General features: G+C 42.9%; 1 protein-coding gene across 1 annotated transcript; it reads right to left on the bottom strand.

Moving 5' to 3' along the window:
* Nucleotides 1–420: 420 nt before the first annotated feature.
* SPX (spexin hormone) lies at nucleotides 421–7830 on the bottom strand. Its single transcript, XM_037515273.2, has 4 exons — nucleotides 7675–7830; nucleotides 7095–7157; nucleotides 5813–5893; nucleotides 421–1747 (listed from the first exon to the last, which is right to left on the bottom strand). Exons 1-4 carry the CDS (start codon nucleotides 7694–7696, stop codon nucleotides 1689–1691), a joined length of 225 nt encoding a protein of 74 aa, XP_037371170.1. The 5' UTR covers nucleotides 7697–7830; the 3' UTR covers nucleotides 421–1688.
* Between the last annotated feature and the right edge of the window lie 4577 nt (nucleotides 7831–12407).

Here is a 12407-nt window from a genome sequence, read left to right on the forward strand (position 1 = left end):
AAGCTGTCTGCAGCCTCTGCAGCGTGGGTTCAATTCCCAGCCGGCCAGGGAGATAACCATATGGCGCAGCAGACCTCTCCTCTCTCGCCCACTGCTCCCCTCAGCAGTGTATTTCAGCCAGTCTGGCTGTTCTATTCCCCTCTCTGTCTCTGGTGAATCCTCTCACCCTCCTGTACCTCTGGCCTGTACCCAGCTCTTGCATAAATTAAAAAAAAAAAAAGAAATTCTTGAGAATGTTTTAAGCAGTTGTAGGAAGTGCTGTGTCCGAAGATGGATTTTAAAAGTGTTCTTGGCATAATGGTTAAATAACTGACATGTTCAAATTTATGTCACCTGAGTAAATGATTTGCAATTGTCTAGAAATCCACTTCAAAATCAAACTACAATTAATGACACATGCCTATTATAATGCCATGTAGATTATTTTTTTAATGCTAGTATATTATCTCTTGGGCAGATATCAGTAGTACATTAACTTGAATATAGTTGCATTATTCAATTATGAAAGAAGATGCAGTCAAATCTTACAAGCAGGGTTTTGATTATTTAACACAGTGAAATTGTAAACAGTTTCTACTTTCAGACACATTCACATAAAGGTATTTTCTAGCTACTAAAAAAGGGTTACACACTGAAGACAGTAAGAATTAACAATATATTTCACTAATGACATTTAACCAGTGATAGCCATCAATTAATTACATCAAAAGTTAACTTGCCAGTCATATGATGATTCCAAATAAAAATATTATGCTTGCTGTGGGGCAGGGATGTGTGTGTGCATTTTTTTCAGATCGTATTTAACCCAAATTGATTTGAAAAGGAGTAAATACATAATGTTTTTGTCAAAGCCTAGGGGTTCTACAAATTCAAGTAAGAGTCTTTGAGTCTGTTTAGTCTGGATAATGGGATGGTAATTTTTACTTCTGAAAAACTGGTTTGTTCTCTGTATAATGTGCAAGGAGCAAAGTGTGTCTCTGCTTATTTCCAGTAACTTTTAAATCCCTATTTCTAAACTGAATTCAGAAAGATCCCAAAACATCACAAGGTGGGGAGGATCTTACTGAGGAAACTTCTATTGGCTCCTGTGTACCAGATGGTCCCATTCTCAGCGAACACACCAAAGGGTTGGAATTGCAGGACTTCTCCCCAGCCATCTCTTTCCCATTCCTTCTCTTAGAACTGAGCCCTCCTGAACCAGCAGCTCAGAGATTTACTTTCCTCTCTGCCATGCTACCGCACTTCCTTCTCACCCTTCTTGGAGGCTGGAAATGGGGTGATTGAAAAGAATGGGAGATTGTCACAGAGTGATGAGACAAGGCAAGTGGGAACAGAATAAAAACACTAACAATTCTAAATTATTGCATCCAGATGAGGACTGGTTGCAATGAAAAAAAAAAAAAAAAACAAAAAACAGGACTCTAAAGAGTTTTCAGTCTTAAACTTATCAATGCTCTAGAAAAATCCACGATTGGGACATAGGGTGATTTCAATAGAACCTAAAGGAATGAAAGAAGGCTATGATAGTCTCATCTAAGAACACTACAGTACTTTTACTTCTGGAAGAATAAAATCAGCTGTGCATGTTCCTAAGATTACAAATGAAGTAAAAAGGCCCAAGGGTTTTATTCACATGGTTCACGTTTTCAACAAGAATAGAACTATCATTAGTGTAATCTGGTATATTTTCACCAGTTTAGCAGATTGTCTTCCAGGAGTCTGCTTTGATCAAAGTTTTCTTCTGCAACTGTAAGAAAAAAAAATAATACCCCAAATAAGTAGACATTCTGTGGTTTAAAAGAAGTGAAGAGAATCTCAGGAAATAAACATTCCCAAATAAATATTAGATTATATTAGTTATGTTAATGGGTGCACAATGCTATTGGAAGTTCCCTAAATTGGATTTTGAATGATTTAATTAAGAAATTTCCCCTCACTTGGGACCCATGGGGAATTGACATTTTACATCAAATCTCCATAATGAATGAGAACTGTTGCTGAGTTAGAATCATCCACTGGCATCCAGGTACTGACTAGGATTCCTGTTCAAATGCATTTAACTTGGGAAAGAAGACATGTCAATGCTGTTAAAAGTATCTCTTATTAGCTAACTAGAGGTCTGGAGCATGGGGTGGGCGTGGGGCTGGAGGTAGATGGGGAAATTATATAAAAAGAAGGGAAACTGCTGGATGGGAATGTTAAACTTTATAGAGCAGGGAGAGCTGAGTCAGATGAACACAGCTTCCTGAGAGTCTCTAAATGAGGAGAAAGGCTAAAAACCACAATGGGGAGAAGAAGGGAAGTTGCAAAATTTTCTCTTAAGGTCATTTCTACATAAAATTCTATCCCCCCCCCCCAGTTAGTTATAATAGAATCACTTTAACCTGGACAGCTGACACAGTGTGAAATATGGTAGACAATGGAATGTTTTTCAGAGATGGGGAAAAAACTTAGTAAGAAAGGCATTCCTATGTATAAGCCACTAAAATAAAACCCCACTATATAAAATAAGAACCCTTCCAAATAATGTAACTGTAGAATAAAAATAGTAAAGGTGCTCTAGTGATTAACATGGGAATCCACAGTTTTCTCACCAATTTAGACTAGTGCAATTTGTTTCCTCATTCCATCATTGTAAACTTCAATGATTAAAACATAATTATTTTCTAAATACAACTTGACTTGTATTGGGAGCCTACAGTCAAACCCTTTCCTGAAGCCTCTGATGAATATTACTTTCCTCTTTAAAATGAACTCTCCATTTTCCATTCTAGATGACTTGCTGGTTCAGCGCATCTTCTGGACAATCAAATTCAAACCTTGACTATCAGTCAACCTGCCTCCAGCATCATCCTCCTGCTGACTTTAAAAATCAGCGAGGGGGGCCTCCCTGTTGGTGCAAGGGGTTAAACACTGCACTATGAAGCAATCCTCAGCCTCTGCAGCACGAGTTCGATGCCCAGCCAGATAGGGAGAAACCCACATGGCGAGGCAGACCTCTCCTGTCTCGTCCACTGCTCCCCTCAGCGGTATATTTCAGTCAGTCTGCCTGTTCTGCTCCCCACTCTGTCTCTGGTGGATCCTCTCACCCCCTGCATCTCTGGCTTGTGCCCCAGCTCTTGTATGCATAAATAAATATTTAAAAAAAAATCAGCGAGGGGACCAATGCTGACCTTAGGAGGGGTCACCTTGGATACCTCCGCTAGTCCCATCTTGCTCATTGCAAGGGCACTGAGCCATGCCAGCCAGCACCTGCCTTCTCCCAATTCTGCTGTTGACATTCCTGACCCAGATGCCCTCCAAACAAGGCTTCAGCAACTCACATCCCTGAATGGGGGCAGATGGACTGACCCTTGCTGCCAACACACTCCCCCTCCCTGAACATCTGCATCCTTACAGACCATTTTATTGGGGGTTTCTAATCACTCATTTCAGACTTCCCGCCCTTGATTTCTGAGACACTCTGGTGTACTGGTTTGTACCGGAAATAGTTTTCAGGCTTTTCTGCCCTCCTGCCATTAGGATTGCCCTGCCTGATGGGATACCTGCAGTTTTTACATTGTTGTAAGCTGTGCTGTTTATTTCTGTGGGCCATGGCTCAGTATTGAGATATTCACCAAGAGAAGCAGAGGCAGGAGAGAGAAGGGGAGAAAGAAGGAGCGAGAAGCCCGGAGTGAGGACTTGCTGGGGGTTGGAGACCTAATGGCCTCCTGGCCCCCAGTACCACCGCCTGCCGTGTACCTGGTTGTTGTACTACATGTAAAAGCTCAATAACAGCCTGAGAAAGCCAATGAGGGCTCCAGGACTCTCCTTTACCCTGCCTGCTTGGATCATAGAAAACCTGCCCTGTGCCCATCCTGCCCCTACATGGTTCTTCCCTTACATTTCTGCTGTTTTTTAAAATTTCCTTTCACTAACACAATCTTCCCTCTTTCCCCTTGATTTCTAGGTACACTCCAAAGGAAATGCTTTATTATTATCCTTCTCCCAATATAGTGGAAGCCAATGAAGGGGTTTCATTTCCAAGGTTTCAAACTTGGTTCAATGGCTCTGAATTTCCAGTTGCTTCCAAACCTGACCAATCATCAGTACAATCTGGGGGAACTACTTAGGGTTACAAGTTCTGGGGCTTTACTTCCATAGCACATAATCAGGATCAATAGGCCTCACGCAAGAAATCTGTGTGTTCATCAGGCCTGGGGTTAACTGCTAGAACCAGCCCCTGGACAGAAAGCTGAGAACTAGGGCTCCAAACATCTTTATGCCCTGGAACATCTATCACCTCAAATCATACCCACAGAAATTTCCATTCCTTATCACCATTGGCATCTCATTTAGTTTATTTTTATTTCTTGGTTAAAAAGTACCAAAAAATTATGCCCAATAGATGCATCTAAAAGTTATGTTCTTACTAAAAAACATTAGATTATAGATATGGGTAAAGATGACATTATTGTTTTAAACCCATACACAATCCCTTCAAAACATGCTCAATTCTGGGTTCTCATTTATACCTGTGATGAATAGTTATCCCATGTGATGTTCTTCCTTCCAGTGCATTTCAGAGGGGGCCTCGCCATTCGTTCCCTCAGACTAGCTGAACTTCGTCACCTCCCTCCTACATTACTTCCTTAGTTTCTTACTGGTTCCCCTCTTCAGCCTTTCCTCTTCAATACAATTCAGGGAGGGAAAAAGAGGTGTTCCGAACTCAGCAAGGCAGACAAAATTGCAGATTAAGGAAAAGCAGGATTGAGACTGAAAAGGCTTTTGCAGTGAAAAGATAAGTAGGATGAAGAGCAGAACAGAGGCACAGCAGTTATGCTAAAGTCTTACTGCTGCCAGCTGGTGACCAGTGGGCCAGACCCAGTCCTGAGCGCTTGAGAAGGACCTGGCACTATTATTGGTCCAAACGTTACAGATGAGGAACTGGACACACAGATTTAAATCACTTGCCCTCTAGCTCAAGCAGGTATGTATCAGAACAGCGATCAAGCATGGAAGGTGACTTTCTCTTTGAGAATCAACAAGAGGTCCCATGATTTTCAGCAAGAAACACCATCCTAATAGGACCTGAGTCTGGTATGGCACATGGTTCCCAACAAGAGCACTAATAGCAGCTATAATAGAGGAGTGGCTACAAAGTCTCAGATGTTCTTGTTAATTCTCAAAGCTCAGAAAGTTAAGCCTTCAAACAGTGTCTTTACTTTCCTGAGATCACACAGAAGTGACAATGAGATTTTAACTCTGGTCAGATGACCCAGAGCTCTTCAATGATACCACACCACTACACAGTATCTCCACTAAAAGTTTATGCTAAATCCTGCCATAAAATAAGTTATAAAGTATACACAAAATTGCATATATTTATAGAGTGAATTATATGATATTTGTAAGTAAAAACTAATTGATAATCAGTAATTTCATTGGCTTTATCCTGTGTTAGTAATGGGCTTTGTAGTTATTTAAACTTCTTTTGAGCTCAGTTTCTTCAATATAAAATAATGAAGTTGATCTTTGAGCTTTATTCAGTCAGTTGTAGAATTCTAAGAGAAATAAAGATTTACAACAGCTTAAGGATTCTGGGTTTTATATAAAATGCCCCAGGCTGACCAAGGACATGCTTTTTAGGATTTCCTTTAATGAGAATATACTGGTCTGTCAGTGAATTTGGGGAACGAGGATTGGTAACCATTGTTAAGTATTTTTTAAAAATCCTAAAGACTAAATGAAGGCAATTTTGTTGTATTCAACACAGCATCCCAAAGGGAATCAAAGTTTCTTTGTCTTGTAGTTGAAAGAGGTCTGCTCATACCTTGTGGTTTCTGCCAGGAAGCCAGCAACACAGCCAATGCTTCAGGAAAAGTTAGTGCTGGGGGATTTGCGCTTCGTCTTTCTGAAGAAACAAAATGTTTAAGAGTCCAGTAGCATTGAAATATTGATATAAACAAATCCTGCTCCTTTCTGCTACATTATTAGAAAAACCTCTATGAAATATCTGTTTGATCCCTTAGCAAGACTCCTTATGCAGAAGACCGATTTTTAGTAATGAAACATTTTACACTTGCTTTGGACATTACTTGCAGTTGGTTGTGTTCTGTGTCATGGAAGAGAATTTCAACTACACCTTCCAGGGAATTTCATGAGAGCAAGGAGGATTCAAATAAACAGATCAAGAGTATTTTCCCCTTCAGAGTTCAATAAGGGATGTCTGGGCAGAAAGTTTTAGATGTCATCCACATCACAGCCTGGCCCACCTTTTCTGTATTCCTTCCAAAACAATTTGAGATAATAATGTACATTCTCCACATGTAAGGTAATCATTTAATTAAAAAAGTATCTGCTAAATATTCAGTTATTTCAAATCGAAACAGTCAGAGACCAAAACCTGATTCAACGCAAACCAGGATTTTTAAATTGCAAGTAACTGAAGTTGGATTTTATCCTCATAAAGTGAAAGAGCTTACTTACACTGCAAGCTTGAAAAATGCAAACAAGAATGCATCGCCCACCTACTATGTGCTCAACACAGTGCTTGGTAATTTTCAAAATAAATGTCCTGCTCATTGTTAGCATTTCAATCTTCATCAAATGTAAAACTGTAATATTATTCTTTAAATACAATGGTATGCAGAGGCTTATCCTGAAAAATAACAGCCCCAGGCTCAATTCTAAATGGCCTGCACTTACTATTTATGACTTGAAACACGAGACAGCGCTTTGAAGGGCTCTTTGTAGTAGACTAGAGGGGTGTATTTGAAGTTTGTAAGTAATTCACTATTTTAATAGTAATGACAATTGGATAACAATAACAATTTCATACGACGCCCCTGCACACCCAGAGGCCAGAGGTTCAAGCTGCGCCGCCGCCACCCGGGTCAGCAGCTGAGCTCGGGCGCTGCACACACCGGCTCCGCCACCCCTGCTGCCCTGTCTCCCCGGGTGACGGGCGTGGCGAGCCCCTAGTTTCGGTGCCTGCTCCTCGCCCCCCCCCCAGCCCCCCCCCCCCGCCCCAGCTCTCACGCCGGGCGGCCTGGGGCGCGCAGCCCGGGAGCTCCCCGGGCGCCGGAGTCAACCCCGCTCCCTCGGCCACTCACCGGGCGGCGGCCGGTCGGAGAGCATCTTCCTCCGGCTCTGGTCGGCGATGAAGCGGCGCCCCTCTGCGAAGGCGAGACGCGGGACTCAGCGCGCGCGCCCGGCCCCCCGCCCGACCCCCGCCCGCACGCCGGCCGCTCCGGCCGCTCCGGCCGCTCCGGCCGCCCCCGGGCTCCGGGTCAGATCCGCGCGGCTGCGGGGTTTCGGGCGTGCGGGGCGCCACCCCGGCCGAGCCGGCGCCCGCGCTCCCCGCCCACCCTGCCCGCCGCGGGCCAGGCGGCTTTGGCGCCCCGGTTGCTTTCAGGATCACGTGCAAGGTTTCCACGCACCTGGGAGTGCTCCCCGAGCCAGAGCCTGCAGCCCTCAGCTTAGGAGGGAGGATTTGAATCGTTAGGCAGCGTCCCCCGCCACCCGCCCGGCCCTGTCCTCGAGCACCAGAAACCTGGACGACCGCGGTGATGTAAGGGGACGAACTCGCTACTGTTCTCCACCCGCCGCTCTCCCTCCGCCTGCCCCGGGGATGCAAGCTCCTCCAGGCTCCTCCTGTGCTGCAGCAGGAAGAGCAAAGTGTTTGAAACTTACGCGCGCCCTTCAGGTAGAGCATAGCTTGAGGAGTCCAGTTCCTTCTGTCCAAGAATCTCTACAAAGCGGCGAGGAGAGAAGAGCAGTTAGGAACACACTGCTGCCCGGTTCTCTCGTGGGCAAACAGGCAGACAAACAAGCACACGAGAGAAGGAAGGAGGGATGGAAGGAAAGAGCGTGCAGGGGCTCCACTGCTAGCATTTGATTCACCTGTGGGGCACTAATGGAATTTCCCAAGAAAGAAAACGCCAGGAGAAGAGCCAAGGTCGTTGCTGTCAGACTTCTGAATCCCTAGGTGAAAAGATCAAAGAGAGTCTTTTCTGTGTTCCACAAGAAACTTTTGCTTTCTTCCTTGATTCCTGGACAATTACAAAACCCCCACTCTCGCCCGTGTTGTTTTATAGCCCAGTACTTGGAGAGAGTCCCCCAGTCCACCATAAAATTAATCCACAATTAATTTTAAAAATTTTTTACATTTTTCATTTTAAAACAATATTTGCTTCCCCCCCACCCCCTCAGGCGTAGTTCCCATAAAGTTTCCTTTACCAATGCACCTGTGCACCATCACCCCAGTCCCCTGTGCTCCGCCCTCCCTCCCTCTGACCACTCTCTGGCCTCCTCCCCTGCAGGATGTCTGATTTATACACAATCAATTTTTTTTTTAAAAAATTAGAAATATATTATTTTTATTAGTTAGCCCAAATGAAGAATTGAATGGATATGACTTTTTTCCTCTGAAAAATCAAATGATTCTGGTATTTTCGAGGCGTATCCTCTAGCCCCTAAAACACAGTATACATAAAACAGGTAAAAAGCTACAAAGCTTTTTATAAAACAGCTCATGAGTCTCAAGTAAGTAAAACTTTTACTTACCTTCATGTTCTGCTCCTTTCCCGAAACTGCAATAACTATCCCAGGGACTTTTCTAATCTTGTTTGGAAGGTGGGGCTTTTAAAATCCTGTTCTCAAGGACCCCTCCCAATCATCAGCAGAGTGAGGGAGCCCACAGGGACATCTTGTCAGTCTTCAAGATTGAGAGGCTCTGACAGTCCTCCAGGGAGATTCAGTTGCAGGAAGCAGAGGAATGACTGATGAATGGACATCATTTGTTCAGATTCGGTGATGACGTCACCTAGAGATATTCTGAATGTATCAGCACCATTGCCTTTACTTTTCCCACTTGCTTCCCAAAGTATATTATTATTTTAAAGATGAGTAATAGCTCCAGGCAGAATCAAAAGTAAATGAATAAAATCAAAACTTACCTTGGTAACTAGCTATCAAGTCATTGCTGGTGAGAAATGAGATTAGGGAATCTCAAAGGAAGTGGACATCAGTCATTCACTACTTACCCATTCAATTATTTAAGCAATATGTACTAAATGCAACTATGGCCAGACATTCTTCCATTTAATGCAAGACTGCATTAAAAACACAGTCTCTGCTTTGCTTAGGGGAGAAACACTGAACTGGTAACACTGCACAATATTTTACATGTTTTATGCACGAAAAGCAGGCAAGGTGCTGTGATAGTAAGTGGTGGATTACTCAAGGAAGGTAAAAATGGAGAGAGAGGAATTATGAAGCATAAGTAGAGTTCAACATCCATGACCTTGGATGCCTGTGGAGGTGCAAAGCATAGCACTTGTGAGTCAGTGGGAGATCAGAGGCTGAGAAAAAGAAATCTAAGATGATTCTCAGTTTTGAGCTTAAATGCTGGGTCATGCCATGCTGAAATTAGACTTTAGAAACTGCAAATTAAGAGTGGTGTGTGGGACATATTGAAATTAAATATTCACTATCCAAATAGAAATACTAATCAGGCCACTAAAAATGCAAAGCTCTATAGAGCTCAGCTAAGAGGTCGCTAGCCTAGATTTTTTTTTTTTCTAAGAGCAGGAATGCTCAGATTTAAGAATTTGAGGAATTCTATGGCAGCAGGTGAGAGGATTCACCAGAGACAGAATGGGGAGCAGAACTGGAAGATCTACTGAAATACACTGCTGAGGGGAGCAGTGGGGAGACGGAGAGGGCTGCTGCTGGGGCGTTGGGGTTGGGGGGATAGAACTCCTGCTGCAGTGGCTGGTAATAGCTTGATAGTGCTGAGACACCAGGAAGACCCCTTTCAGAATCTTAAGGCAGGGAAAAACTGGGATTGAAGAATAGCACTTTGGGAGTAAATGAAGTTACAGAAAAGAGAAAGGGACAGACAGAATAAGGGAAATAAGCCCAGAAAATAAGAGAGGGAGAGCCAGCAAAGGAAGCTGAGGTGAAGTATCAGAGAGAAGGGAGGATCAGAAGAGGCAGTGAGGCTATGGGAGCCTGGAGAATATTCAAGAAATGTTGAAAGGTTGAGCTAGATGCCAGCCAAGAAATGTGCACAGAATTTGGGAATATGACAGTTTTTGAGGACAGATGCTAGACTGAAGTAGGTTGAAAAGTGAATAGGATATGATTAACACCAAAACTGGAAAAAAATTTAATGTTATTTAAACAGTAGATAGGAGTTTAGGGTTTAATTTCAAGGAATTGTAGCAACTTCCAAACAAATAAAATACATAAAAATACCCATGTGTTTAAATGAATTCATAAGTTAAACCCAATTGTTGGTTACCTAACAAGTAAAATTCCTCTCCCCCTTCTCCATTCCAAAAACACAGACAGGCTTTAGAAAGATGGACAGGAAAATGAATTGCCAGTAATGTCGTGTTTTGGATTTACAAGTTTAAGGAAAAGCAAATGTGGTTTGTTTACAACAGTTTAATGAATTCTCAAGAATTACGTCAAAGCTGCCATTTTCAGTATAATACGTTGAACAGAGTGTTTTGACAGATGATCAATACCATAGTCTCATCAAAAGTAACGTGCCTGACTGTTTGCTCCAAAAGGGCATTGACTCCCAATAAAATGTTCTTGTTATATCACAAAGTTTAAAGATTTTTACAAGTCTGAGCCTAGAAATGGGCTAAGAAAATTTGTTTTATAAGAATCAAATGATGGATAAAACCATTATATTTTATTCTGCTGACATTATGACCAGCAACAGGCACGGAACCAGCAGGATCCTTAATCTTTCTTAAAGGCACATTCGGTGGAGACCATTTTGCCTGCATTGCTGCTGTCAGCTGAATTCTTGTAGTCTATCGGACAGTGACCCAGCCCCATTTAAACAGTAATGACTGCCATTGTTTAAACTGTGTTCTCCCAAGGTTAGGACGATTGTTCAACTGTTCAACGCCTGAGTAAGCTTACCTGCACAATATGGCCATTAGGGCTTAGGCATCGTATGAACGAAGCTACTGGGTTGGTCTCCTACTTTGGCTTTATTTGTGCCAGGGTTCCTCCACCCAGTAGGCCAGTTCTCTCACAAACAGGTGGAAGAAATAATTTCCCCAAAGAGCTGCCAGTTAGAAGATCTTCAGGGGCAGGAGGCTTGCTATTCCAAGCGGAACTCTCCATTCATTGCCCATTGTCTTCCTTTTACTTTCTTTCATTGCTAATTCTTAGAATCTTTTTTCTATAATTCAACAAATACCAAAACAGGTTCAAAGTTCTGAGAGGACAAGAAAGGATTGGTTGTTTTGGCCTAGTGGGTCCAGAAAGATATGACAGAGTTGACCTTTTTAATGAGTTCTTGAGAGCTGCGAGGGAGTGTTAGCAGTCAGTAGAGGAAGGAGTTAGGGCTCACTGCTTCCGTATGCAATCTCCTACGTGGGTCCAGGTGGCAGAAGGGCAGAGGTTGGATCTTTTGGCCTCGAGGTTAGAAAGCTATGCTGGATGGTGGAATAAGAGCCTTCAGGACTTCCAGTTCACCAGAGTTGAGACTTGCAGTTTAATTGTTGGATTCAACACATACTTCTTGGATACTTTAGTCCTATACTTGGCCAGTGGTTTTGTGGCCTTAACAAAATTGACAATGCAGATGTTAAGTGGTTTTGTTAACAAATAAGTATTATATATTCCTTCCTTGATAAAGGATATTTAAGCACATGTGTACCAATTTCTAAATTCGTTGACCACTTCTTTGGGTTATCTAAAGTCCATTTCTATCTTACGATTACAGTCAAGCAATTTGGAAATGAATGTGATTAATGTTTCACAAAATGGAATTGCCTAAGGCTCATTTTTCAAAAATAAGGTGGCTACTGTGCCATGCTAAATTTTAGAATTCCATAATAAATATACATTTGACCACTGTTGTGGACTAAATTTGCCTCCCATCAAAATTCCTGTTGGTAGTTCTAATCCCCAATATGATGGTATTGCAGGGAGGAAATAGGTTCAGAGATTATGCCAGGGCCCTCTATGATGGGATTAGTGTCTTCTGATGGGAGCAGAGCTCTCTTGGCCATGGGGGACATAGAGAAGGCAGCCACTTACAAGCCAAAAAAAGGGTCCCCACAACGGGAACTTTTTTTTCTTTTGCATAGAAGAACTGGGGTGTAGGCCAACGGTGGAGGGGGGGTTGGGAGGGACAAGATTCATCAGAGACAGTGGGGAGCAGAACAGGTGGATTTACTGAAATAAACTGCTAAGGGGAGCAGCGGGTGAGACAGGAACAGTCATTGCTGAGACTTAACCGCTAGGCCACCAGGGAGACCACTCCGACAAGGAATTTAATCAGTCAGCATCTTGATCTTGAACTTCCCAGACCCCAGGGCAGTGAGAAGGAAATGTTGTTTAAGGCACCCCATCTACGGGATTTTGCTACAGCAGCTAAGACAAGCACCAAT

The sequence above is a fragment of the Talpa occidentalis genome, unplaced genomic scaffold, assembly GCF_014898055.3.
Source record: "Talpa occidentalis isolate TD23 unplaced genomic scaffold, MPIMG_talOcc4v2.1 talOcc4.16, whole genome shotgun sequence".
NCBI lineage: Eukaryota > Metazoa > Chordata > Mammalia > Eulipotyphla > Talpidae > Talpa > Talpa occidentalis.

Bases quoted from the DNA above. Each gene is read 5' to 3' on its own strand.
- SPX (XM_037515273.2), bottom strand. From the start codon at position 7,696: ATGCTCTACCTGAAGGGCGCGC. The intron at 7,158-7,674 runs GTAAGTTTCAAA...TCGCCTTCGCAG, and splicing joins GCTCTACCTGAAGGGCGCGC to AGGGGCGCCGCTTCATCGCC. The intron at 5,894-7,094 runs GTGAGTGGCCGA...TTGTTTCTTCAG, and splicing joins CTCCGACCGGCCGCCGCCCG to AAAGACGAAGCGCAAATCCC.